The sequence below is a fragment of the Impatiens glandulifera genome, chromosome 5 (genome assembly GCF_907164915.1).
Source record: "Impatiens glandulifera chromosome 5, dImpGla2.1, whole genome shotgun sequence".
In the NCBI taxonomy this organism is placed as follows: Eukaryota; Viridiplantae; Streptophyta; class Magnoliopsida; order Ericales; family Balsaminaceae; genus Impatiens; species Impatiens glandulifera.
The window spans coordinates 44,207,042-44,234,186 of NC_061866.1; the positions used below are offsets into that span (position 1 = coordinate 44,207,042).

Here is a 27,145-nt window from a genome sequence, read left to right on the forward strand (position 1 = left end):
TGATGAAGAGAGTTGATCACCGACTTGTCATAGGAATGAGTTTAATAAAAATGGCTGGTCACGTGCTTGTCATAGCATGGTTTGGATGAAGAATGAGGTGGCTAAGCACGAGGTGGATAAGCATGATGTGACAGAAGTATGGGATGGTTTGAAGCACGAGTTAGAAAAATATAATCGGTCGGACCCCTCCATTATGGCATAATTCTAATTTGTATGAATGTTAAAAATTCGTTTAAAATTTTTTCGTACAACGTAGGTATCCTACTAGTATCTTATAGACATTCATTTATTATTTGATTTTTTTTCTTTTCAAAATTATAATTTGACTACACAAACTATTACTCATAATTATAACATTTCACTTAACTTAAATTATTTTAAAGTAAAATTAAAATATTGTAATCCATGATATGTTTATAATAAATTCAAACACAAAATACTACTTTTATGGCCATGAAATTCTCTTGAACTTGTTTGACTTGGTTATATTCAAATAATATGAATTCATCAAATTTAATTTATCTATCATAACATTTTGTAAATAATTTTTTTTTTGTCACTTTCTCTTTTTATGCTTATTCAAAATTCCAATTTGTTGAATCTTATCATAAGTAGATTTTTGTGCTTCTAAGAAAGATGTGAAGAGATAAAATGAAACAAAGGAAAAATTAAGAACATTTTCAAAGATATCTTAATTTGTAGAAACCGAAAAGAAAATTAGTCTTCTATTGTTTTTGTATATGTGTTAATAATGAAAATTTCCTTTATCCAATTTAAAATAATTGTTTATTTATTTTGTTACTTCATTACAAAGTCTAAGAACTTTAGATTTATTTTGTATATGTATTAAGGTGTCTAAATGTTGGTTACATTTTTATAATTTAATATATAACTTTTTGTTTATAAAATTTATATAAATATAATTTTTAAATAAATACATAAAAAATAATATGACTGACATTATATTAACTTATTTAGTTAGTGTAGGTTTAGTTTAAAAGTACAAGGATATTTTGAGTATATTTTTTAATAATAATAATTGATTATACAATAAAATTATCTCAAAACGATGTAGTTTTGTCTTATTTTCTTTTATCGGTTACTTCCGATTTTTTTGTTTTTTTTCCACACTTATATATACATAATTTTAAATTAAATTAATTGATTATTAAACAAGGCCTTAGAAGATTTGATTCGGTAATTGGGTTTTAAATATTTAGAGTTTGGACATTAAAAGGATTGAGTAAAGCCCTATACCATTCCTTCTAAACATATGGGCTTTACCCAGTAGCAAAAAGAAACTAGGGTTTGTCCTTGTATTTAAACTAGGGTTTTGATCATCTTTCATTACCTGTACTTTTCATTATCTCTGTCTTTCACATCTGATGATGGGGATTGTCAAGAACATAGATTCGGTTCAAATGTGATTTTATTTGTCAATTGCCTATGAGAGATCAAAGTGTGTTTGATAATGACACTTATGTTCCGTTGCGGGCATATACTAACTTGTCTCTTCGCAAAGATATTCTTTTTTCCATATCTATATCTTTTAGCGAATTATAGAGTCAAATATGTATCCTTTTCTGCATCATAGTAAAGTTTTGATCTTGTATTTGGCCGATCCAAATGGGTTCTTTATATCCAATGTGATTACCCTATTTCACCCGGCCTATAGAGAATTCAAGAGGCAGCTTCAAGTATTAATGATCCAAATGGGTTCTTTATAATCTGTATGATCCTGATGCTGCCCTACAATTTGTATTTGTGATCCATTTTCAATTGCCTATGAGAGATCAAAGTGTGCTCTTAATAATGCCACTTATGTTCCGTTGCGGGCATACATTTACTTGTCCCTTTCTTGATGATGTCTGTTTTCAATATGGGTATCTTTATTGTGAAGGGTCAAACATATTCCCCAGCCTGTTTTATTCTCCATCATAGAAATGGTAATCAAAATGGTTTTATTGAAATGTATTGATGCAGTTTTCAACAGTCCTCTTGTTGGATCTGTGTTGGATCATTTTCAATAGAAAGAACTTTAGATTTATGCCTGATAATCTATTTTAGTTGAATTTACCCATCTTTTGGTATTGTTATTCAGATAATGTTTATAGATTGATAAGGCTTTGAAACATGCAAGGATAATATTGGTTTGTAATTCATTTGTGCTTATATATTAGGAACCTTTTGATGATGTAAGTTGAACTGGATACAGAAATTTGCGAGCTAGGTCTCACTGAGTGTTATTGTGAGGCTAAATCAACTTGTTCATATTTGATATGATGTTATTGATGAGGAATTGAAATATTATATAATGGACTCAAAATGTGATAATTGGGTAATGGAGAATTTATACTAGTCTATATCAAAATTACCAAGTGGTTGTATAACTTAAAATATGTGGAATTTTTGGACTTAGTTAAAATCTACCTGTAATGAGTTGAAATGTAATGAAATTAATGGATGGATGACTTTTGAATTGAGTATTATTGTCTTCATTGAGATTCTTTTTTATTTAGTTAGTTATCACTACTCTTTATTTGAAATTGATTCAAGATATACAAAAAATTGATTTTAAACTAATATAGTTAATTGAAAAGTTTGAAACATCTTAATTTAAATAACATATGGTTTAATTTGTTGAAATATGGATCATGGCTATGGTATTTGTCTTAATTTAAATAACATTTAGTAAAAACAGTCAAAATTTCCATAGAGTTTGTTAGTAGCGTTTTTATCGTTTGATTCGAGTTTTTTTGTTCGGCTTCTTCAATTTTCTTAATCTATTTTGAAAACTAAATTGAATTTTACTATTTATTGCAATAATTGTATTTACACATTTATTTTACCTAGACTATCATTAAATTTTAAGTATGAGAGATAATGATATAATTATTTAATTACATCTAATATATAATAAAATATGTAATTAAAATAAATTTGATTTTCGATTTGTTTTTTGAGTTCAAATCTTAAGTTGAAAAACAATTCGAAAAGCATATTGAATTTGAATTGGTTTAAATTTATTGAAAAATTAAAATTGTAATTTGAATTTGGTTTATTCGAATTCGGTAAATTCTAATTAGATCCGATCTTTGATTCAAATTAAATATTGAACACCCCTATTTTTTATATAATATTATGAGGGTTTTTTTTAATAATTTAGAGTTACAACATATAATAATTGTTAATGATTTTGAGAAAATAATAATTATTTTTAACAAAGAAAAGATTAAAATGTATTGATATGTATTTTTTTTAAAAAGTCAACTTTATTAAAAAGAACGTAAATAAAATCCTAAGATGAGTTCAAACATTATAAAAGGGAAGTAAAAAATAAAACAATAAATAAGAAAACAACATAATAATTTTAAATATCAATAAGATCAAAAAATTCTTATCCCCTCTCTTTTTCGAGATGCTTGTGTAACATAAATCATTTGAGATGCTCGTATCCATAATTTTTCCCTTTAAAAAACTCTTCTATTTTTTTTTAGATTGTCCACCACATGAAGAGGGGAATTGTTCTTCTATTTTTTTCTTTCAATTTTGTTGCTAGAACACAATTCAATCCATTTGACCCAAAATGAGCGACTTTTGATGGTGTATACCATTGGGATTGAAGAAGGTTCTGCAAATAGCCCACATGCTCTTAGTAAGGTCGCAATATAGAAGAATGTGATCAATGGATTCTTCGATTTTCAAACAAATGTTGGATCTGCTAGCGAGATGAAATTATTTAATTTTCAGTTTGTTAGTTGTCAAGACTCCTTCATTAATAGCTTCTCAATCAAAAAACGAGATTTTTGATGGAATTTTTTATTTCCACACCTCTTTCCAAGGAAACTAGGATTGAGTATTTTAGAGAGACGCATGATAAATGCAACTAGTTTTAAAATCAGGAGAGCCAAACAAAGAAAATTTGTCGTCAGTCTCAATCGAAACGTTGGTAAGAGCATATATGAGGAGAACTCGTCTCCCCTCCTCTTCGGTGGAAAGTCTTCTATTAAAAAGAATTCTCCAAACAATTTGGTTAGATGTGAGACGAAAACAGTCTGCTACTTTAACCTCCTTTTTATTAGATATCTCAAAAAGATCTCGATAAGTGTCGGACAATTTTCCGATAGGGTTCCACAGATCATTCTAAAAACCAATTTTCTTACCATTACCAACCGTAAAAATGAGAAAGAGATTCTTCCATGCTTTATAGATACGCCCCATAGGCTTTACCCATAAACTTTCTCCTAAAAAGAGGCATCCATTCGTTATCTCGAAGTCTGTACTTGGCGATGATTGCTTTTTTCTAGAAGCTTGTGTTTTTATTGAGGAATCTCCACCACAATTTACAGAGGAGTGAAGTGTTGAAAATGGAGAAGTCCTTGATTCCGATTTTACCGTCATCAACTTCAAGCTTCGTTGTGTCCCATCTCACAAAATGAGTGATTTTAGATGAGTTGGAGTTATCCAGAGGAAATTCTTAATGATTGTCTTCATTCTGCTAGCCACCGATGCAAGAATAGGGAAGAGTGACATAGTGAATGTTGGATTGTGGCGAGAAAGTTCTTAATGAGGACCAAACTACCGCCTTTAGAGAGAAGTTTGCTCTTCCAAAGTGCCAACATATTTTCCATTTTCTCAATGATATGATTCCAAATATCCTTGCAACTGAATTTGGCGCCGAGAGAAAAATCGAGATACTTTGATGGGAGAGAAGCAATTTTGAACCCCAGAATTTTGGCCAATGACTGGTTGTCATTAACATTATCGATGAAAAAAAGTTTAGATTTTTCTCTATTAATCTTCAACCTCGAGCATGTCTCAAAAAGATTAAGAATCTTCTGAAGTGAATGAAGGTTTTCTGTTGTAGGTTTAGTAAGACAAAGAGTGTCATCTGTAAAAAGTAAGTGGGATATGTAGTGGGGTCTTCTCGTCGTTCATATATTAATTCCCGTGAAAAGACTAGCATTGATGGCTCTCTCAAATAGTTTTTGACAAACCTTCCATAACCACCGTGAAAATGAGAGGTGATAGGGATCCCCTTGTCTAAGTCACCTCGAACTCTTGAAAAACCCAAATACCGTGTCGTTTATTAGAATTGAGAACTTATGTTCAGTAACACAAGTTTTGATCCACCTCCTCCATTTTCGAGGAGAGAAAAGAGAAAATCCTAACTCACGTGATCAAAATCTTTTTCGATACCAAGTTCACAAAGGCAATCCGACCCCTTTCTTATAGTAATAGAGTCGATGCACTCATTTGTGACGAGTGAAGCATCAGTTATCTGTCTATCTTGTACGAACTCCATCTGGTTAGGAGAAATAAGTTCTGGCAAAAGAACTTTGAGTCTATTAGCTAAATTTTTCGCCAAGATTTTATAGAAGCTCGTCATAAGGTTAATATGTCTGAAGTGTTTGAGTTATTTGGCCCCTCGAATCTTCCTAACAAGGACAATAAAACTAGAATTTCAACATTTCTTAAAGAAAATTGTAGCATGAAATTGCTTGAACGAGCTCAAATAATCGTCCTTAATAAATTTCCAAGATTATTTAATAAAAACGATTGTGTATTCATCCGGGCCAGATGATTTATCTCTATCACAACTTGTAATAACTTTCCAAATCTCTTCAATTGTAAAATCATGTTCGATAGAGGACTTTTGTTGCTCACTCATTTTGTTAAAGTTGTTTCCTCCCAGAATTGGTCTTTCGCAAACTGGCTCTGTGAAAAGATTCTCATAGAAAGAGAGAATGGAATCCCGAATTGAGTTTGCTTCGACAATTTCGACCCCGTTCACCTTAAAGATAAATATCTAATTATATTTTTTTCAATAGTTTGTAAAGTGTATCGATATATATATATATATATATATATATATATATATATATATATATATATATATATATATATATATATATATATATATATATATATATATATATATATATATATATATATATATATATATATATATATATATATATAAAAATAAAATAAAAAATAATAATTTTAAGTAAATGTATTAATTAATGAATTAAGTCATATAAATTATGAGAAGTTAAATGATATTTAAGTTATTAAAATAAACTAGGAAGATTCCAATGCGATGCATACGAATAAAAATATATTGTTACAACGTTTCGCGTTCATCAACTTTAGTATTAAATTTATAAAATAAAGTGTTATTAGCCTAATTGATTAAAAAGTTGTATTTATTTTGTTAGGTTGCGAGTTCAAAATATACCTATAATATTTTTAATTTTATTTTTAACCGTTTTAAATTTATGAGCGGGTCAACCCAGAATCCGACCAAAATATTCATTTACTCTCACATATATATATTAAAATTAACCACAGCTCTCGACCCGGCAATCCGAACACTTTCAAAATTAAGCATCATTATATATACATAGATTAGTTAGTTAAAAATGTTCCGCGTTCATCAAATTTAGTGTTAAATTTAAAATATAATGTGTTATTAGCCTAGTTGATTAAATAGTTGTACTTGTTTTTGTTAGGTTACGAATTCGAAACATACCTATATCATTTTTAATTTTATTTTTAACCATTTTATCCTTACATATATATTCAAATTAACCACAATCATTTTTTATTTTATTTTTAACCATTTTATCTTTATATATATATATACATTCAAATTAAGTATTATATATATATATATATATAAATAAGATCAAACAATTTCTATTTTATTATTATTTTTTTTAAATAAATTGATCTGAAACAAGGACCATATATGACTATTATCACTATTTTTGTAAAGCTTGTTTGAAACTATACTGTGTAAAAGAATAATCAAGCTTGTTTGAAATTACTACAAAGACAATAATCTCTGATAATCGCTAATCAGAGATTAGAGATCGTCTTCAGAATCTCTACAGCGATGGCTAATGAATCTTCTGCGCATACCAAGCTCGATTACTACCAAGACATGTCAAAACTGCAATCTACTTCATCTCTCCTTTCCCATTTTCAGGTCTATCCCCCAAATTTATTGCATACTTTCTACGATTGTGGAAACTGATTATAGATATCCATTCCATTTTTTCTCAAGGACGATGAAGGAAGATTTGTCTTAACACTAGAATCAACTATATTCCATCCACAAGGCGGCGGTCAGCCATTCGACACCGGATTCATCGAGTTCCCGACGGCCAGTTCTATCCCCAAATTCATCGTCAACGACGTCCGATCCAAGGATGGAAGAGTAATTAGCTACTGAATCACTTCATTTTAACCACTGAATCTCTTCCGTTTGGAGATTTACCTTGACTTTTCTACGGATCTACCTACATTAAACAGGTTTTTCATTATGGAACTTTCGAGAATCTTGAATCCTTTCCACCAAAGTTGGAAAATACGATTGATGTTTTGCTAACTGTTGATGAATCTCGAAGAAAGCTGAATTCCAGGTAGTTTAATTAGTTTGAGAGGTTGCAGTTTAGGGTTTTGCATATATGGATTGGAAAGATTTTCATCCAATTACAATACCCTGAAAGCAGTTCTTAGTGATGTTTGTTAGATCAAAACCTATCTGACATGCTTTAATTTAAGCCTTTTGTATTATTAGGCTTCATTTGGCCGGTCATTTGATTGATGTTTGCATGGAGAACATAGGTTTAGGTCATTTAGAACCTGGCAAAGGCCACCATTATCCTGATGGGTATGTTTTCTTTCATTCTATTCTATGACGATTTTTCGTATCAGCAAATTTACTACTACTACTACTAATTGGCAGGCCATTTGTGGAGTACAAAGGCAGCATTCCGCAAAATGAAATTCAACTTAAACAAAAGGATTTAGAACTAGAAGCTAATAAATTGATTTCTGAAGGAAGAAGAGTATGTCATATACTATTCTATTCAGATTCCTCCTGATCCTCTTGCCCTAAAATCATACTTGCTGAAACCATTCCTTCCTATTTTAGGTCATTGTCTCGATTTTACCTTATGAAGAAGCTGCTGCTCTGTGTGGTGGATGTCTTCCTAATTACATCCCTAAGGTGAAAGAAACCCCAATCAGATTCATCATCTCTTAAGGTAATAATGGCTGAAGTTGTTGATTTGTGCAGGAAAGTACTCCCCGGATTGTAAGAATTGGTGACTATCCTGGCTGCCCTTGCGGTGGCACTCATGTTTCTGACATATCGGAGATCATGTTCCTTAAGGTCATATTATTATACACTTGTTTTTCTTTCTTTCATTCTTCTTTCATTATCAATGCCTACATTAATGAACTACATCCTCAGGTTTCTCAGATTCGGATCAAGAAGGGGTTGACTAAAGTGTTCTACAATATTACACCTTAGATTGACCTATTATGGTGTTAGAACAATCAATCTTATTCTTGATGAAATTAATCATCTTTCACAATATTAACCTGTTTTGGAAACAGGTTTTGAAATGTGTAACATAAGTTAATGTAGTTGATTCAAACTTTAAACCCTATTCCACTCACATTTTGGGCTTACTCTCTATTCTATTAGATAAAATTATGCAAAAAAGCAAGTTTTTGGTTGTATTTGTTGGTTGTTTTAAATGTCTATTTTAACCCTCCATTATGGCATCATTTGCTAGTTACTTTAAATTTTAATTAAATGGAGGAGAGGGTAAAGTAGCCATTTACCAGGAAAAACTTGTTTTTCCTTGTCAAAAGAGTTGATATTTCATTCAAATTACTCAATATCCTATGACTCCTTGATGTAAATTTTTTTGACTTAAATATATTTTTTTTTGGGTGGAGCTTCTTCATTTTTAAGATAGTAAGAACATTATTATTTATGAATTTATTTATATGAATAATTAATAGTTTTAAAATGTCTATTTTACAAATTAAATTTTATCATAAGATATATGTTATTTAATAAAAAAAATAATTAATTATTGTTTAAAATAACTTAGTATAATATAAAATAAATTTATTTATAATATTATTGTTCAACAAAAAGTAATTATATTATTATTAAATAAAATGTCTAAATAAAAAATATGATTAAAAAACTTTAATAAATAAAAAATTACAAAGTAATATAGTAAGAAAAGTTAAATAATTTTTTTTTTTAACTAATTATATTAATTTTTTTAATATATAAAATTATATTTTAAAGATAAAAAAAATAATATGACGATTGAAGTAATATTCAAAATAAATATTAATTATCTCAAATAAAAAAAATAAAAAATTCCACATAATCACTTTAATTTTAATAGAAATGTCTTATTCTATTATATATATATATATTGTTTCTATATTAAATCAAATAAATTAACATATACACCTGAGTTTATATTAAATCTAATTAATAACACCTGTAAATAACATAAATATATTTAAAAATAAGAAAAAGGTAGTGGCGGCCATAAAAACTGTTTAAATAATGTTCCCAACTTTAACGATTTTAATTTTTCGTAAAATATTCCAAAGATCTCTCTCCACCATCCAATCTCTCTCCTCTCTCTCTCTCTCTCTCTCTCTTCGCAGTCAGTTCTTTCTTCTCCAGGAGCTCTTCATCTTCTTCAACAAGTAGATTCCAACGCTACCACTCTCTCTCTATCATCTCATAATCGTTGTTGTTTGCATACAGAACACAATTACTCATCCCTAAGGTATGTACGTTTTTCTCTAGATTCTACAAATCTCGATTTCTCGATTTTCGAGATCCATACAAACTTTTACTTACTCATCCTTCTCCATCCATGCTAAATCAACTTGAATTCAAACATCGAATGTGTATCAGCTTCTTTTCTCAATTGAAGACGTTACTGATCTGAAAATGTATGCATGTTTACTGTTAAAATTCGACTTCTATGTGGTTTTGGATCAATTCAGTGTCAGATTCTATTGTTGCAGCTCTTGTGAACTTCTTTAGCAGATTTCGACTAGGATTCGAAGCAGATTCAAAGAAATGATTGAATTAAACCATGTTTCATTGCTAGATTTTGCTTTATATTCTATCTTGTTACAGATTGTGGATCATTACTCTCTCATGCAGTATTCAGTTTTTTTTATTTGCAACATTTAATTGAAGTATTTGTGTTCTACAGCTATAGTGATGTTTGATGAAACAATAAACCATTCTAGTGAAGAAATTAAAGTTAGCTTTGGTTATCAATGCAACAATAGAAAGTTAAGTGATTCGCGTGACATTCCTAATGGAGATAAGGGAACTACACTTCGAAGAACAAGCAGTTCTTTCTCCTGTCTCTCTGGCGCTGCCTTGAGTGCAAATGCTACTCTGGCTAATACAAATATTTGCCATGGATTCATTGGAGCTGAAATTCTTCCATCTTTGGATTCTCCAATGTCATTTAGAAGAATTCCATCTTCCCCTACACTTTCTAAGTTGGATCAGTTGTCATCTTCTCTTCACAGCAACGCGTCGTACCTAAGTTGCAGTCCAAGTGACCCGGCTGATTGTGATTCCTACTTAACATCCATGAGTGCTCCTTCTAGAAGTGAGGGTTTTCTAAATGCTGTAGAGGTTGAAGTTGCAGGTGGTGCTGCTGGTGAAGACAGGGTTCAAGCAGTTTGTTCTGAAGAGAATGGATGGCTTTTTTGTGGAATCTATGATGGTTTCAATGGAAGAGATGCAGCTGATTATCTTGCTGGTACGTTTTACGACACCATAGGGTTCAACCTAAACATATTAGGCTCGGAACAGAAGCTTGATGCTGTTGAAGCTTCCAATTGTATGGATATGGAAAACACAGCTGCAAATAACTGTAAGAACGGGTCACTTACCCTTACACACATTGTACTTGACAGTCTCCAACGTGCTCTTGGCCAGGCTGAAAAAGATTTCTTGCATATGGTTGAGCAAGAAATGGAAGACCGGCCTGACCTGGTATCAATTGGATCGTGTGTACTCGTTGTGCTTCTCCATGGTAAGAATTTGTACACCCTCAATTTGGGTGATAGTCGTGCTGTGTTGGCAACTTATGCTGAAGGAATTGGTGGGAAAGGGAAAGTGACAAAGAACTTGAGAGCTATACAGCTAACTGAAAGTCATACATTGGATAATGAAATTGAGAGGAACCGTCTTCTACGAGAGCATCCTGATGATCCCGCGACAGTAATAGGTGGAAAAGTGAAAGGGAGATTGAAAGTCACCAGGGCATTCGGTGTAGGTTATTTGAAGAAGGTAAACAGTTAAATTATTTTATTTAAACCAAGAACAATGCAATGAAGTTATTTTTATATGCAGAAAATATTGAATGATGCTTTGATTGGAATTCTCCGTATTCGCAACCTTATAAGCCCTCCATACGTCTCCAACGATCCTTGTTTGAGTGTACATAGGATCTCTTATTCAGATCATTTCGTTATCCTTGGAAGTGATGGTTTATTTGACTTCTTCAGCAATGACGAAGTGGTGGAACTTGTGGACTTGTACATTTCAGAAAACCCTTCAGGTGATCCAGCAAAGTTCCTTTTGGAGAAGCTTGTAGAAAGAGCAGCTAATTCTGCAGGTATATATAATAATAGTTTGTTTGCTCTTATTTGAGTTGTGATTTTAAAATATCTACGATTTTAATCTTGCAGGGTTCAGTGCAGAAGAATTGTTGAGTATACCCGCTGGTTGTAGAAGGAAGTATCACGATGATGTAACAGTAATTGTGATCGTTTTGGGGCAACAGAAACGCACATCAAAGGCATCGACATGCCTGTAAGTTCTTTCCATCATCAGATTACTGAGATTTGTTTTTTTTACATGTTGTGTGTGTATATATATCATATCTATATGTGTCTTTGCTTGTATTGCCAATCTTAATCGTTATGAAGTCTTTATAGTAAGTACTCTTTCTTGTTATCAATTTTGAAAGCAATATAAGTTGCTCAACATTTTGTTCTGTGGATTTTATTTTTTGTGTAAAAATTAGTTTGATTCCTGGTAGAAACATGAGAATCATGAAATGTGCTTTTGATAGTAGTGGGTGGCCTTATTTATACTAATGGTGTAGAAATTTTAAGTGATTGAAAGAAATGGTGGAAACAGTACTAAATTGTAGTTAGTAGGTCAAACGATTCCTAATGTCTATACAATTACATGTTGTTAAATGATCAGTGGAAGATGATATGATGATCAGTTGACCAAATGGTTACCACAAAATCTGTGTTTGGCATTGATCCTTATAATCATCTGACCCTACATGATCTGACCCTTCAAAAACAAGATGTATATGCTTCATTTGAAAACACTATTTTCAATCGAGATTTAGTTGATATCTCGATTGAAAATAGTGTATAACTTGACTTAATTTGATCGGCTTCTTTCTGACCTTAGTTATGTATGTGTATATAAGAAATATCATTTTAAATGACTGAACTTCAATTTTCTTAAATCCTATATTCCTTTGCTCTAGTTTAGAATATTGGTTTAATAGATATTCAAAAGCTTATGCTGCTAGCTGAAAATTCTTGTTATAATTTAACCAAAATAAAGTATTTATTTTAATAGATAAATGAATATAACATTAATATGAATTAATTGCCTGTGGGGTTTGAATCTTTCAAGTTTGTATAGTTTATTCAATTTGGTTTAAAAATTATATAACTGTTGTCAATTCGGTTTGACAAAGTTCTGTTTGATTATTATACTTATAATAGTGCAATAACCTGTCCCAATAATTGCATAATAATCTGGCATTGATACACGCTTTGACACTTAGTTCTCATTTCTTCTTCCGCTTTCTTTATGTGGACATCGGCATTGGGTATGAGACTTGATTATTTTAATTTTTGGATCATGTTATTCTTTATTCACTTTTAGAAATGAATTTGTTAAAAAAAATAATGATTTTAACAAATAAAATATATAGGATAAGCTGAATCAAAAGAACACTTGGTCAGTTAAATATCAAGGATCCGCATCCATTTTTTGTGAAGAGCACTTCATTTTCTTTCATTTACATCAGTACTTTAATTTTAATAAATAAATTATAAATTGTATCCAACATAAAATTTAAAATAGAAGGAACACAATTATTTACCAAACACACACACATTTAAAAAAAAAACTTAATTATTTCATAATTATACTTATGAATAATATGTACAACCACAAAAGTATATTTTCTATTGTCATAGTAATTTATAATTTGTATAACAAATCCTAAATTTTAAAAATATATTTGCCCAAACAAACAAACCAACCAACCCCATGATGTTCATGATGGGAATATATATATATATATATATATCTTTACTGAAGAGAATCCTTTCTTTTGTGCCTCTATCACTAGTAAGTGATGCATTACCACTCACTCACTGACTCTTTTGTATTTTATCTCATATAATATTGTTATGAATAATATGCAATAATAATGCCTTCAAATTTTCCTCCTTTTGTGGGATAAAGCAAGAGCAGCAGCATAATATGAGCTAAAATGTTGAAAAGTATACACAATTCCTTTATTTCTAATCAATCAATCATTATATCCTTTATAGAAAGAATAGAGGGAATTTGATCTACTTATCGGTAATAATCTCCCTTTTAAGGGGTAGTGCCATTACCTTGAAGCTTAAGATTGCTAATATCTTGATCATCATCCTCTTTCTTAATCTGTTGCAAATGAATGTAATGTTAGTGATCATGAATTGAGAGCAAGAACATCATCCATCCATCCATCTTCATGAGTCAGATGGAATTTACTTACCCCTCCTCCTCCTTCTCCCAAGGTCCTCCTCAAGTTGGTGGCAAAATCCTCATGCTGCTGATCTTGATCTTGATCTTGTAGTGTGGTCCTCATTTGTTGAAATTCCTAGTGAGATGGTGAAATCAAAGACATGCAGTTGATAGATAAACAAACAGAGGTGGTTAGGTTAGGTTAGATTGATACTTACTGAACGAAGTTGGTTAACTTGTACATTGACTGAATTTTTAATCTTGGAGAGTTCCTGAATAAGAAAAGAAAAAAAGCATGAAATGAATGAATAGGAAATCATGTATGTATGTATGTCAAGAAAGAAGAGATGGTAAGATTAACTTCTTACTTCTCGGTAGGTCTTGACTTGAGAGTCTAAGTTGGATCTCAAACTTTGTAGATCCTACAAAACCGAAGCAATGTATAAGTTAGATAAAGAATTAGATCTTGAATCAGACCGACCTGACCTGCTTTAGCACTTGAATTTTCGAAGTAAGATCTTGTCTCGACTCATTGAGGTCCTGTAACAACAGATTATTCTAACTAACTGAAAACAAAACAAAGCTAAATTGAATTGAAACAATTCATTCAGTCTAGACTCTTACCGCGAGCCTTGCATTAATCGGCGTCGTGTTAGAAGATTCCTTCATCATCATCATCTTCTGTGAATTGTGATTAAGCAAGCAAGCAAACAACACAGAAAAGCGTATAATTGACGTTAATGTAGATAATGAAGATAGGTTAATTAATTAAATCAAGATGATCACGTACAGAAGCAGCGGCGAGAGGAGGGATGGAATCGGCGGCGTTCGCCATGAAGAAGAAGAAGAAGAAGATGAAGAATCTGTGAAGGAAGGAATTGAATCTAGGTTTTAGATTGTAATAATCAGATTGGGAAGCATCAGATCTCACTCACTTATATCTCTCCGTCCGTCTATGGCTATGCTACCAAGAGAGAGAGAAAGAATTAAATTTTGAACTCAGCATTAAAGATATATTCTAAAAGCTCTTTATTATAAAAAATAAAAAATAAAAAATAAATAAGAATTTCATATCCGACAACATCATCTCTTGTTCGGTAAAGAAGGAGATGAATACGAAATCGAGAGATACTCACCAACACGATTAGAGGGTATAAGCAAAAGAACGACTCACCAAATATTGAGAATATTATCCGGATTAAAAAAATCTAATATGACAAATTCGTTCAAATTCAGCTAAATATATTCTCGTATAAGAAAAACACATTACCAACTCAAATATGGTGAAAGTGAAATAAAACACAATTTATGAGTAGGATATTTATCAACTTCTCAACAAAATTCTAAAAAAAAAAAAAAAAAAATCTAGAGAAAATATTGTAACTCCAAATTATTTGTTTCCTCGTGAATTACGTCTAAATTAGAATTGAAAACTCAATTATTATACAGACTTAATTTGATCTAAAAATAACTTATACAGACTTAATTTGATATAAAAATAACGGATTTATCTAAGGGCTAAATATTGAATTATGATATAAAAAAAATTAGATCATTTATTCAGAATACAACATAATCTCAATCTAATAGTAGAATATATTAATTAATCAATGGTATGATTAACAAATAATATTATAAATATACTAACGTTTTTGTTTAATAAAAAAAATGTTTGAAATTATTATTATATTGACATGTTCTTAATTACTTAATTTTATTTAACTAATTATTTTAAAATTAGTTTAAAACATTTAGAATATTAATTATTATTATATATATATGTAATATGTGGTTGGATACCTAAATAATTATCTAACAACAATAAATTACAATAAAGGATTGTACATAAAGATCTAATATCAGATGCATCTAATCAATTATAATATAAGGATTGACTAATAAAAAATCAGACAGTAAAATTTTGATTAAGTAAAACCGTGCCCCGAACTTAAATTTATCCCAAAATAAAGATATATTTGATTTGTTATATTCCTTTGTATATACAAATGTATCATGTATATTTTCTAAATAATTAAGAAAAAAATTATATTTTGATACATAACTTAAATAAAATTTATTTAAAGTCAAGTTAGAATAACCCAATGTAACAACTCTAGTTAATACTAAATCCAACATTAGAAAATAAAATAAAATAGTATTTCTTATAGGAACAAGCAATTTATTTATTTTATTAATTACTTATACAACTAATATAAAATTATTATTGTTTTTAAAATATATATATTGTCACATCTTCAAACAAGTTGGTAGATCAATTGGGCCAGTTTGGAAATTGTTTTGAATACTTCTAGAAATTGAATACATGCAACTACTTTCTCTGCTTAGACTTGTAGATATTTTATTTTAGTTAAAGTCTAAGTTTCTTTATACAAAGATGTAACCAATAATTCAATAATTTACTGTAGATAAGTTATAGATTTAACCTTTTTGACACATATAAAAACGATTTAATAATTATTTTTCATGCATATATATATTATCTGATTTTACCGGTCTCATTAATATTTAATATCTACACTTAAGATCATATATATCCTTAAATGTAATATTTCTATTTAATAACAATTTTCATGTAATAATTTATTAATAAAGAAATTTTACATGAATGCCAATTTCGTGCCGTTTAGACAATAAAAAGGTTCACAATGCAGTAATATATAAATCAGATAACCCATATCGCCGATCAAAAGAACCCAAATCTATTATTTGCCGGTTCCTGTACGGGTGAATAGTACCCGTAACCCGGTCGAACCGGATAACCATAAGGTCCATAACCCTGTAAAACCGGTGACGGTATATATACATACGGTTCAACCTTCGGGTACAAGCTACCCGCCGCAGGATACGGGTCAACCGTCGGAATTACATGACAATATACGCCGGAACCGGAACAAGCAACGGGATACGCCGTCACCGGCTCCTCAACCGTCGCCGCAATGCGTTTGTCAGCCCATTTGTACGAGAAATGAAGCTCGCCGCCGCGGGGACTTCCCGATGGTTTTCTTACCTGATAAGTGACGAATTGGGGTTTGTTTACGCCGCCGCCGGCAGGGGCGGGGGCGAGTAAATCCTTGATCGGAACTCGTATTTCTCCGATCTTCTTGTCGCCGAGGGAGCGATCGCATCGGAGAATGATAACAAGGGTTAATCGGTTCTGTCTGGCTGCAGATTCATCGATTGAGAATTGAATCGGGAAATTCCAAGATGGATTGGTCCCGCCGGCTCTATCTATAGTAGTTTTGAACTTTTCCGAGGATTTGGAATCGCCGGAGATGAAGACAACTGCGTAAACGTCCATTTTGGAAATGTAATTAACATCGTTGAGGTGTTTGGCTGATCTAACATTGATTTCTAGGGTTCTATGATGATGATTATCCATTGATAGAAAATCTTAGCGCCTGTCTTAACAAGGGAGATGAATATATATATACATGTTTTTGTCATGAGTCTGGAAGACGTGTTAAGGTAACTAACCATGGTTAAGGACTTTGTCATTCAAAACTAACCATGGTTAGGAAGTTTCATTGAAAGTGATACATGCCATTTTGTTTATTTATTTATTTTTTTATGAATTTTGATGCAATGAATGGTGTCTAGAAAATAATTTGACACCAAATTCATGTTTTATTTCTCTACTATATAACTATTTATTAGACATTATAATTCATAAAATTCAAATACAATTTTTTTTTAAGACAACAAATGCTCAACATGATAAATATATAACTAGTGCCACTAATAATGCCTCCTTTTATTTGGGTTTGTTTTGAATTTTTATATGCTTGTAGAAACTAAAATTTGATTTATCCAATTTATATATTTTTTTAAATAATTTTAAGTCATTGTAAACTATCATTCTCTGAAAATTATACATCTGAGTAAGTGTGTTATTTAATGTTGCATAATTTTTTAATTTTTTTATTTGATTTTTTATCCTAGAAAAACCCAAATTTGATTTTAAACTCTTAAAAAATTGGCTTCTATTCTTGGTATATAACTCATGAATTGTGATTAAAAAAGTCTCCTAACACATTTTAAATGATGTTCGAAGTATTTTCAAATCAATCCCTAAACAAACGAGGCATGTTTGTCCGAATTCAAGATTTTTAAATAAAGCTTCGGTTTTAAATTTAAAAAGACTTAAACTTACACCGAGTTATGGGTTATTGGGTGTTTTGGTTCAATTGAACCTAAGAAATCTTTTAGTAAACTTAAATAATCCAAAGTAAGGTTTCCAAGACCAAACTCAATTTTTCCGATTGAAAAATGATACTTCTGTTGGAGCTCCGTCTCAAGGCCTTTCCTAATTGAATAACGACACCAGTAATTATCATTGCCAATATTATCTAAATAGGGAGACAAAACTCCTCATGTATTCGAATTCGTGCTTGAAGCCTCCTAGTCCAAGACCAAAACTAATAAAACAAAACTTTATTGGACAAAACTAATAAATTAAATAAAATTAATAACAATTCTAACCTGTTGTAAAATATGGCTGGGTCGGAATAAAGAGATAAATAAGACTCTTGGTTTAGTTTGGGGGCTAAATAAAGAAATTATTTTATATTTATTTGTATTATACTAAATTGATTAATTAATGATCACTCTAGAATGATCTCAAATTGTCTACAATCATAGGACCAATTATGGATGAAGTCGATAAAAATAAACAAAAGTTAATGGTCTTTTGTCTCGAATTTAATAAAGAACTCATTTGCGACAAGAAGAACTACAACACTAAGCTGAAAGTAGTCCCGTAACAGTTAGTTGATAAGAAAAATGCTTTCTCGAAACCTAGAAATATGCTACACTATCTTCTTCAACCAACTTAAGGAGGCTATAAATAGAATTTTTCGACCAAGATTAGGGAGAGGAGATCATTCACAAGCCTCAAATCAAACCCATGCAGAATTAGAATTAGCCATAGATATTTTCTCAAGCTTTTTGAAAATTTTAAAGTTTTGTATAAAGCTCTCTAAAACTCAGTTCTCAATTATCAATAAGATTTATAAAGAGTTCAGAAGTGTTTTTCAATTTATTTTAAATTTCAATTCATATTGTAATCCAAATATCTATAATGAGAATAGACATAGAACTCCACCTATACATTTGGATGATTTAGATTTAAAAAAAAAAAATCTAAGTGTCTAGATGAAATGGAAAAAAATTAACTTTTAAGATAAATAAGACACGGTTTACAAGATTATGGACACAAACAATAATTTTTTTGGTGAAGAATAAAATTAAGAGATTTTCTCAACCTCATATAAATATAGTATTCTTTTTTAAAAATAATTGTCACGTAAAACCATTTATATATTCATGTAAAAATATTTGCACATTCATGTAAATCATATATAACACCTATAATGCGATTTATTGAAGGGCTAAACAATAAAAGATGATAACAAAACTTGTTAAAATCATTTATAATGTTTGGTTTAATGTTTAAATACGACTTATAAAGCTTGAAAACAGAAATATATACAACTAATTTTTATGTAAAATTATTTACACATTCATATTAAAACCATTTATACCTTCATGTAAAATTATTTGCACCTTCATTTAAACTATAGTAAAGACATGCAATGTGATTTACTAAAATGTTTGTAAAATAAAAGATAATTGAAAGATAAAATTAAAAAATAGTCTCGATCTTATAGATAAATATAGTATTTTATTTTTTTTAAAATAATATTTTGAGAGATAACTTATATTATTTATTTAAAGTCAAGAACTCTAATTAATACTTAATCTAACACTAGAAAATGTTATACTCTTTCAAACTCATTATTAAAATGAAATAAAATATTATTTCATGTAAGAACAAGCAATTTTGTTTCTCTTTCAAACTCATTATTAAAATTATTTCATTAAGAATAAGTAAATTTTTTATTAAAATTATTTCATTAAGAACAAGTATTTTTTTTTTAATTTGTTATATATATATTAAAATAAAATAAATTAGAGAAAGTTACAATTCATTTATTTTATTGATTTCTTAGCCAACTATTTTTTTTATATTTTTAATAAAGAAGATTAACATGATCCAAATATAATCCAAATAGTCATTACATCTACTTCAATCTAAAATATGTTTTTATCTATTAAAAATTATTCTTTAGTTAATTAATTACTTAAAAAATTAATACAAAATTATTATTAATATATATATTAATTTCAGCCCTTATTATTAATATATATAGCAACTTCAGCCCTGATTAATTGGAATAATTTATTTTTTGTTTTGATTTTGAAGAAAAAAAAACTTAGGGCTTGTTTGGATTGGAGTTTTTTAAAAAATTTAGAGGGAGAAAATAATAATGATTGGTGATAATTTTGAGAAAGTAATGATTATTTTTGGTAAAATAATTTAAAAGGTATTGATATATATAAATAAAATAAAAAATAATAATTTAAAATAGAGAGTATTTTAGTATTTTGGTTAATGAAATAAGTAATATGATTGATTAGAAAATTAATTGTGTTTGAGTTTTTCAAATAACTCAAAAAGAACAAAGCCTTAGTCCACAAGTTGTATACAGAAAATAGATTGGATAAACAAGTAAAGAAAAAAAAAATCTTTATTGACTGTACCTAAGGCTATGTTTGGTATGAGTATAAGAATATAGATATAGGATAATTATATGTTGTTTGATTGATTATTATTTATATTTATATGATTAATTAGGTATAATTTATACCGTCAAAAAGGATATAATATAGTAACTAGTTTTACTAGTTGCAAGTATATATAAACTTTAATATTCCTCTTTTATTTTTTAGTTTTAATTATAAAATTTTAATTTCTTGATTATATTTAAAATATAATAATTATAATATAAAATTATAACTAAATATTTATTTATATTTAACTATGTTTATTTTCTATTATTACTTATTTTTATTTAATTATTTAATTTTATATATTTTATTTATTTCTGTAAATAAAAACTTATAATTTTTAAGTGTAAAAAATTTAAATGTGAATTTTATATATAGTTAAATATATTAATTATTTTAAAAAACTAATAATTTTAATTAAAAAATAATAATCATATATAAAATTAATTTATAAAATAAAATTGTATTTATAATTAGTCATATATAAAATTAATTTATAAAATTATTAATAAATGGTATGTATAATTAATTATATAAATTTATTTTTGAATCTAATTTATAATTATACCATTCTAATTTCAAATATTATTTTATAAAATAATTATTTTTAATATTTATTTTATAAAAAGAATTATTATTTTTTATATATACAAATATTTATAATAATACATAAATTTAAAAAATAATTATTAAATATTAATTCATATATAAATAAATTTTATTTATATAATTATATAAGTTAAATTATAAGAAATTATATATAAATTAATTCAAACTATTATTAAAAATACATTTATAGGATAATTATATATTAATTTTGTATTAATTTTAATATAATTTAATAATATAAACTATCTATAAGATAAATTTTAAAATAAAAATAAAAAAATAATTTATATAAATATAAGGTAAAATAGTCTTTTAAATTTTGTACAACTTTCTTATACCACCAATTAAACACAAAATAATTAAACTTATATAATTTATACATATTTTATATTTTTTACCAAACACTAATAACCTATATAATTTATACATCACAAAATTTTATTTATAATTTATGTCTCTTACAACTTATATTTATATAACTAGTATCCTATATACGTTACCTACGGTTATACCTCTTCTTTTTACCTAGAGAATGAATATTTTATTTCAGAACAAAAAATATATATATATATTAATAATAATAATAATAATTTTATATTAATTGTCTATCTAATTAACTATAAAATAGCATTAGTCACAATTAATACAATTTTTTTATTTGGTTTAAGCACGCTGTATATAACTTTATATATATATGTGGCTTACCCTAGCATGAGGTAAGCATAAAGATGTTCATTCTTTATTCATAACTCATCTAATAAAATATATTAGATATTCAGATAAATTTATATTTTTAAACCTAAATTGTTGTAATTTAATAGTTTTAGATATAAATTTAAATTTTTTATTTAATTATAAATTAAATCTCATTAAAATTATTTTTTTAATCAATATTTTAAACTAAATCTAAGAAAATTAAAAAAAATCAACTTTTTCTATTTCTTACGGGTAGGGACACCCAAAACTCGGGCTAGCTTTTATATATATATATATATATATATATATATATATATATATATATATATATATTTGTCACATCTTCAAACAAGTTGCAGAAGCCTAGGGCCAGATTGGAAATTGTTTTGAATACTTCTAGAAATTAAATCTTCAGTGAATTATTTAAATAGTTTACTGTATATTGTACTGTTTTAAATGAACCAATTGCTTTCAAGTTGAATCTGTCCATTTATTAAATGATCATTATTAAATGATCATAACATTCACTTATTTAAATATTTTTTTTTATTAAAATGAAAGGTTTATTTCTCATAACCTTGAATGAAATATGGATAAATTTATTTAGGTATAATAAGTTTTAGGACATTTAAGTTTTCACTGTTGTTAAAAATTACTGAGCGTGTCATTAGGTAATAGAGTTTAATAATTTAAATTTTAGAAAATTTAGTAAAGATAAATTGATATTTTAAATAGAGAAATAAAATGATCGAAAAATTAAAGTGATGGAAAAGAAGAGGGAGAAAATTCAAATTTAAAAAAAAAAAAAAAAAAAAAAAAAAAAATCCATATAGGACATGCACTTCTTCTCTCTTAGTTCATCATCCTTCTTTTCTAAGAGTTGTGTGAACTAAATCTTTATTTTTATTAAAAAAACATTATTCCATGGTAGAAATGTTATAACCAAAATTGTCACGTTTTTGTAAACTAATAAGCTTTAAACATTGATAATGAATTTATTACTTAGATGTAATAATGAATAAACAATTGGACGTTCCTTTGATGAAAAAAAAATTTAAATTTATTTAACAACTTTTTTTAAACTTCTCAATCAAATATTAATTTATAACCTTATTTATTTATTTATATAAATATATATATATATATATATATATATTTCTTTTAAAATGGTGAGGTATAATACTGAAAAACTACAAAAACATGATAGAAAAAAATATCATTTATTTAATAGGTTATCGAACTTGTAGGTATTCGAGAAAAATGATTAACTCTCCGACTTCATCAAAATTTTAGAACAAATATTAAAAAACGTCATAATAATAACATTATGAATTATATACCTCCGACGTTTATGATCATTTAAAGTTCGATGATTTCTCTCAAAACAGATGGTTCATTAGAAAATAATTTAGATGGTAACTCAAATACGTAGGTTTGTCATATTAGTCGCATTAAATAACAGTTGATATATATACGGTTCAACCTTCGGGTACAAGCTACCCGCCGCCGAATACGGGTCGGCCTTCGGAATTACAGGACAATATACGCCGGAACCGGAACAAGCAATGGGATACGCCGTCACCGGCTCCTCAACCTTCGCCGCAATGCGTTTGTCAGCCCATTTGTACGAGAAAAGAAGCTCGCCGCCGCGGGGACTTCCCGATGGTTTTCTTACCTGGTAAGTGACGAATTGGGGTCTGTTTACGCCGGCGGCGGCGGGGGCGAGTAAATCCTTGATCGGAACTCGTATTTCTCCGATGTTCTTGTCGCAGAGGAAGCGATGGCATCGGAGATTGATAACAAGGGTTAATCGGTTCTGTCTTGCCGCAGATTCGTCGATTGAGAATTGAATCGGGAAATTCCAAGATGGATTGGTCCCGCCGGCTCTGTCTATAGTAGTCTTGAACTTTTCCGATGATTTGGAATCGCCGGAGATGAAGACAACTGCATAAACGTCCATTTTGGAAATGTAATTAACATTGCTTAGGTGTTTGGCTGATCTAACATTGATTTCTAGGGTTCGATGATGATGATGATTATCCATTGATACATAAACGTCCATTGAGATGAATATATATATATATATACATGTTTTTGTCATGAGTCTTGATAGGGCTTGAAAGCGTGTTAAGGTAAGTAACCATGGTTAAGGACTTTATCATTCAAAACTAACCGTGGTTAGGAAATTTCATTGAAAGTGTGATATGCCATTTTGTTCATTTTTCTTCTTAGCAAAGAAAAATTAAATTTCTTTTTGATATACAATGATAGAGATCATAAATTTTGGTGTAATGGATGATGTCGAAAGGCTAGTTCGATACAATCCATATAGGTAATGCATGTATCCACTAAGTCGTCACCTGTACAAAGAGAAAAAAATTCAATAAATGATAAAAGTGATACTTCACTTTCGTGTATATGTGTTATTTTATGAGTGAGATAATTACAATAATTGTGTGAAAAAAAGAATGATTTAGCAACCTCACTCACATTTTCGTGACACAAATTTCATGTTTAATGTAACTATTTAAGAAAATAAGACGAGCTCAATATGACAAATCATATAACTAGTGCCACTAATAATGCCTCAATGTATAGGTGTTTTGAATTTTTATTAATTTATAAATTATTTTTCTATTTTATTATTAAGTCACTCAAATTTATCAATTAAAATGTTTTTATTTAATTTTTATTAAATCATATTTTTTTTAATAATTAAATAAAACAAAAATTCAAATAAATTATTTTTTTTTATTAAATAAGGTTTTTATTATAAAATCCCAAAAAATCAAGATCAAAACAACTTTAAAAAAATTGTGTGATGTAGTAAGAAAATATAATATATATAATATTCAATCAAAGACAGAAAAGGAAAAGGTAGAATTTATATAATATTCATCCCAAAAAAGAAAAGGATTTTTTTTTTATGTAATATAAAAGAATGAATATAATACATTAAAATGGAGAAATTAAGAACCAAATGAAGATTATTTTCAAATCTTCTGGTTTCAAATTAAATTTAGAATGAGAGCTATAAAAATGGGTAATATTACAAAATTAGATATGTAATTTTTCTAACTTATTAATTTTATTTTTTTTAATATATATATATACATTACAATAATTCATTTTAACTCACTTTTTTTTAAAATAAATTATTATATTTAGGATTATAATAATTGAGAAAGATAAATTATAAGAATAAGTTAGATTTTAATATTTATTTAGATTTTGAAAGAGTTTAATTGAATTTTTTTATTTTATATATTGTTAATAACTTAGTTTTTATATCTAATTCATGTAACTTATGAATTTCTACTTAGTTTTGTAATGCGAATCTTCTCTAGTGCACTTTTTGTAATTTGTTTTGTTTATTTTATTTGCTTTACCGTTATTTGTTTGTTATGCATCCTTATCTTAATGATTTTTTCATATAATATATATTAAAAAGTAAAGGGATAACTTCACTTAAAATTTTAGATTATATAAGTCTGTGTTTACATGTTACATGCCTATAGATAATCTTCAACAAAAAAAGGTTTAGACTCTTAATTTGTAAAGATTAATTATAAAAAAAATATATATCAGATTATTGGCAGTTACGTTTTCTCAATTAAGAAATGCGCAATTGTCTAGTGTACTTTAAACGTTTTTTTGGTGTACTAATATTAAGTTAAAGTTAAGTTAATTTGTTTTGAATGAGAATTATAATTTATTTCTTTACAAAAATAAAGTTATATTAAATAGCCAAAGAAAAAAATCTAGACACAAATTGTTTCACGTAACACCAGCTAGAGGAGCAGCCAAAAAAAACATGGATTAAAAAAATGTAACTATGCTTAAATTTGAATTTGAGACCATAATAAACTATTATATTATTTAATTAATTAAACAAAATATATATATATATATATATATATATATATATATATATATATATATATTATTAGAGCCTCGTTTTAGTTTTTAAGCACACCAAATCATAAATTTTCGTTACCTTCGTCAATGACTAGGAATCTAATAATTTATTATTATATTTTTTAATAATTTTTTTAAAAAAATATTTCCATTGATGTCTTATTCCACTATCATATACTTTAATTTTTAAGTTTTTTTTATTGGTCGTTCTTTTAACATAGGGAATATTAATAATTTTGTTGATCTTAATCTAATCATATGAGATTTTTCGTTGAGTTTCTTCTTAGGAAACACACTGTTATCATTTCAACATTTCGTTGTGATGAATTTTCTTTTATGTGTTATTTCTCCCCATCATTCTATACATATCATATTTTACCTTTTTCGCTGGTTTTCCTTTTAGGCAGCACATTGTTATTCGTGTCATTCCATCGCTGGATGAATCTCGAGATTCACAAGTAACTTCAAATTTTATTTTATTTTTATTTCACCCTCATTATTTAATGTCCATAATATTCTACATTATTCGTTGGTTTATCAGTCAACACACTATCATCACGTTATCTGATTGATTTCAAAACTCACGAATATATCAACTTGAAGAACATAACATCAATATTTAATGGTTTTATCTTCAACCTCAAGTTGTTTAAGTTTTTTCCATCTTGAGTTTAAGGAGGATTTTATAATATAAGATAATATATCCGTAAGATATTATTATAATATTATAAATAGTGATAATATCAGTATTATATTATTATATTAGTTTTATTAAGTGGATTATAATATCTATATAATAAACATAACATATGTGTAAAAATTAAAAATTTATACATTAATTTATAAAATTAAAATAATTATTTTAATTTATTTTTAAATAAAATAAAATAAAAATAATTAACTCAAAGACCAAAACTTAATTAAAACAATTAATTAGGTTAACTATTGTGATAATTAAATGCAAATTAATTAAGAATAATGGTTAAAATAAAATTATTTTGGATAAATGTATATTCATTTTATCCAAAAATAATTTTTAAAAAAAAATCAAAGGATTAAAATAAAAAATTAGGATGAAATGATGTACTCATTGCATCACCTAAAATTATTTATATAACCCTAAAATATACCCAATAAATATACTTGAGAAAATATTTGTCATATTTATTTTAATATTTTGTATATTTAAAAAGATCAAAAGTAAAGCCAAAATGTGAAAGGAAAATTATTTTTAAACAATTCCTTAAGGTTTTCACTAAAAAATTAAATTCGTAATCGGGTGTAACCGATATTCTGTAAAATGGCCACAGCCCAAACCACGTCAAACGAATGAGTGATGGCTTTTCATCCAACGCCCCAGACACGCCTACGTAGCCCGTTGTAGCCAAGGAAACTTGCGCCCGCATTGTACCAAATCAACTAACGCGAACATTAGCTCTGTCCGTCAAAACGCAATAGAACGTTTGCGTCTTGACGGACCACTGACGGAACACTCCGCAAATGCAAAAACGCGCCTAAAATGGCGTCGTTTCGACCGCCACCATCGTCTTCATCGTGACGCCGGAAAGATAAGGATGCCGTCTCATCTTTTGATTCTCCAAAAGTCTCCCGTTAGGATTCGCTTTATGCAGA

General features: G+C 28.1%; 5 protein-coding genes across 5 annotated transcripts; 2 read left to right on the top strand and 3 right to left on the bottom strand.

Annotated features, from left to right (window-relative positions):
• The first annotated feature begins 6,828 nt into the window (after positions 1–6,828).
• Positions 6,829–8,487, top strand: LOC124939794 (alanine--tRNA ligase). Its single transcript, XM_047480240.1, has 8 exons — positions 6,829–6,994; positions 7,073–7,225; positions 7,321–7,430; positions 7,589–7,681; positions 7,757–7,859; positions 7,946–8,020; positions 8,090–8,185; positions 8,267–8,487. Exons 1-8 carry the CDS (start codon positions 6,902–6,904, stop codon positions 8,324–8,326), a joined length of 783 nt encoding a protein of 260 aa, XP_047336196.1. The 5' UTR covers positions 6,829–6,901; the 3' UTR covers positions 8,327–8,487.
• A 926-nt stretch (positions 8,488–9,413) lies between these two features.
• Positions 9,414–11,873, top strand: LOC124938766 (probable protein phosphatase 2C 40). The gene is made up of 4 exons (XM_047479270.1): positions 9,414–9,623; positions 10,062–11,158; positions 11,222–11,486; positions 11,560–11,873. Exons 2-4 carry the CDS (start codon positions 10,070–10,072, stop codon positions 11,685–11,687), a joined length of 1,482 nt encoding a protein of 493 aa, XP_047335226.1. The 5' UTR covers positions 9,414–9,623; positions 10,062–10,069; the 3' UTR covers positions 11,688–11,873.
• A 1,265-nt stretch (positions 11,874–13,138) lies between these two features.
• Positions 13,139–14,630, bottom strand: LOC124940693. Its single transcript, XM_047481224.1, has 7 exons — positions 14,433–14,630; positions 14,267–14,323; positions 14,129–14,182; positions 14,011–14,064; positions 13,861–13,914; positions 13,674–13,778; positions 13,139–13,579 (listed from the first exon to the last, which is right to left on the bottom strand). The coding sequence occupies exons 1-7, from the start codon at positions 14,475–14,477 to the stop codon at positions 13,511–13,513; spliced, it is 438 nt and encodes a 145-aa protein (XP_047337180.1). The 5' UTR covers positions 14,478–14,630; the 3' UTR covers positions 13,139–13,510.
• Positions 14,631–16,215: 1,585 nt separating this feature from the next.
• Positions 16,216–17,042, bottom strand: LOC124939455 (protein SRC2-like). Its single transcript, XM_047479927.1, has one exon. The coding sequence runs from the start codon at positions 17,040–17,042 to the stop codon at positions 16,347–16,349; it is 696 nt and encodes a 231-aa protein (XP_047335883.1). The 3' UTR covers positions 16,216–16,346.
• Positions 17,043–23,015: 5,973 nt separating this feature from the next.
• LOC124939456 (protein SRC2-like) lies at positions 23,016–23,639 on the bottom strand. The gene has a single exon (XM_047479928.1). The coding sequence runs from the start codon at positions 23,637–23,639 to the stop codon at positions 23,016–23,018; it is 624 nt and encodes a 207-aa protein (XP_047335884.1).
• Between the last annotated feature and the right edge of the window lie 3,506 nt (positions 23,640–27,145).